At 52.9% G+C, this 1,746-nt stretch overlaps 1 protein-coding gene across 1 annotated transcript in view; it reads right to left on the bottom strand.

Annotated features, from left to right (window-relative positions):
- Window positions 1–873: 873 nt before the first annotated feature.
- SLC39A11 (solute carrier family 39, member 11) overlaps window positions 874–1,746 on the bottom strand; it is a gene marked incomplete at its 5' end in the record, with an annotated part of 31,684 nt that continues 30,811 nt past the window's right edge. Inside the window, 2 exons of the mRNA XM_009878662.1 lie at window positions 874–952; window positions 1,094–1,252. Of these exons, the coding sequence (XP_009876964.1) occupies window positions 874–952; window positions 1,094–1,252 (238 nt within the window). The remainder of the gene's footprint in view (window positions 953–1,093; window positions 1,253–1,746) is intronic.

Raw genomic sequence — 1,746 nt, 5'->3', positions numbered from 1 at the left:
GCTGGGTGAGGCCAGACACAGTCACAGTGGGAACGTCTCCTGCTGGACACCAGGCGGGCAGGACATCAACGACGACACAGATGAACATGCCTTTCCAAAGAGTACATGCCAGAAAACTCAAAAATCCTTCTTTCCTCCCCCCCTTTTTTTTTTTTCAGAGAAAACCTCAGGGTTTTGGACATAACACATCGGATCAATGCCCCATGTAGGAGATAGTTTTAGGAAAAAATGCCATTTCCTCCTTACAGAGATCCCAAGAAAATCCATTTTTATTTGCCTGGACTATTTTCAGCCACCAAAACAAACACCCTAAAACATTCCCAAGGGCCAGCAGGACACGTGAGACCTGCGACGCCACAAAGCGCTGCACGTGTTATCTCAGCCCTAACGCCTTCCACCAAAAAAAGGGTGGAAACTGAGCCTCCGGATGGGCTTTACACCATTCAAATGCCTCGGTACTTAAGCACAGACCAGCTTAAACACACGACAGTGAATTTCTAATCTTCTGCAGAACAAGGATGATCAAAACCCAGAACGACCTGACTCGGACAAACCAGCCCAGCGTGGAGGGGAAAGGACAGGGTGACCTGCAGCCCGGCCGACGCATCCTCCAACGACCCTCCCGAGAGGAAAAGAAAAGCTGGTGGCGAAAGGAAACCAGGACCTGCAAGGAACCACCTGCATTTGTGCTTTGAAAACCATCAGCATGATGTTGGAGGGGAGGAGGAGCTATAAAATCATAGGAAATCAACACCAAACCAGATCAAAAAAAAAAAAAAATCTATATACAAAAGAAGTCCAGAGGATAACGCGTGTCCAGTTCCAAACGCCGCTGCGCAAATGGCTCTGAAGTCGTCTGCTGGGGGCACTGCCCTACCCGAGCCCAACGTCCAGGGACATCATCACCACAAATCCCAGTATCGAGGTCCAGGACGCCAGCTTCCCGTTGCCACTGCGGGGAGAGAAGGGAGGGCGTGAGCTGCCGGAACCAGCTTTTTTTGGATGAGGGAAACGCCGTTCTGCATCTCATCAGGGTAAGGGGAAGGATCTTCCAGAGTCGCTTCTCGGCGCTTCCCACCGTGCCTGGTCTCACCTGGTCTGCGCCTCGGGGACGATATCGTCCATCACCACGAAGACCATCGCTCCGGCGGCGAAGCCCAAGGCGTAGGGGAGGAGAGGCTCTGCCACCACCACGGCAAAGGCACCGAAGACGCCGGCTAAAGGTTCCACCATGCCGCTCAGCTGCCCGTACCTGCAAAAAAACGAGACTAAAAGCCACCGGGGCCGCAGCGCGAGGGGAGGCACGGCTCCCCAGCCCCACAGGTGTCCCTTGTGCCACCGTGTCCCGGAGGAGGTTGGCCACCTGGATGATTTTAAGTGGGTGGTGAAGGTGATTTGATCTAACCTAGTTGATTTTTTTCTCAGGAAGGGAATTAAGGCACCATCCAACTCCTTCCCCCGAGAGCAATGTGGGATTTAGGGAGCTGGCTCGCGGGTGGGTCAGAGAAGAAACATCTCCAGCCAGCACAGCTCAATCCCAAAGAGGACATCCAGCCACAGCCTCAACCGGGATGAAATTGTGCTCTTCCTTCTTGTTTTGCTCACTTCTGGGACTGTTTTAATGCAAAAAAACCTCTGCAGACCATGGAAACCCCCTTTCCCAGCAGCAGCAATTGTGGTGCAAGTCCCAGCGCTGGCTGAGCTCATGGAATTGGAGGTGGGTGGGAGGAAAAGAAAACAAAGCTT

Source organism: Apaloderma vittatum, unplaced genomic scaffold (genome assembly GCF_000703405.1).
Source record: "Apaloderma vittatum isolate BGI_N311 unplaced genomic scaffold, ASM70340v1 scaffold27211, whole genome shotgun sequence".
Lineage (NCBI taxonomy): Eukaryota > Metazoa > Chordata > Aves > Trogoniformes > Trogonidae > Apaloderma > Apaloderma vittatum.
This window is presented reverse-complemented; position numbering and strand designations above follow the sequence as displayed.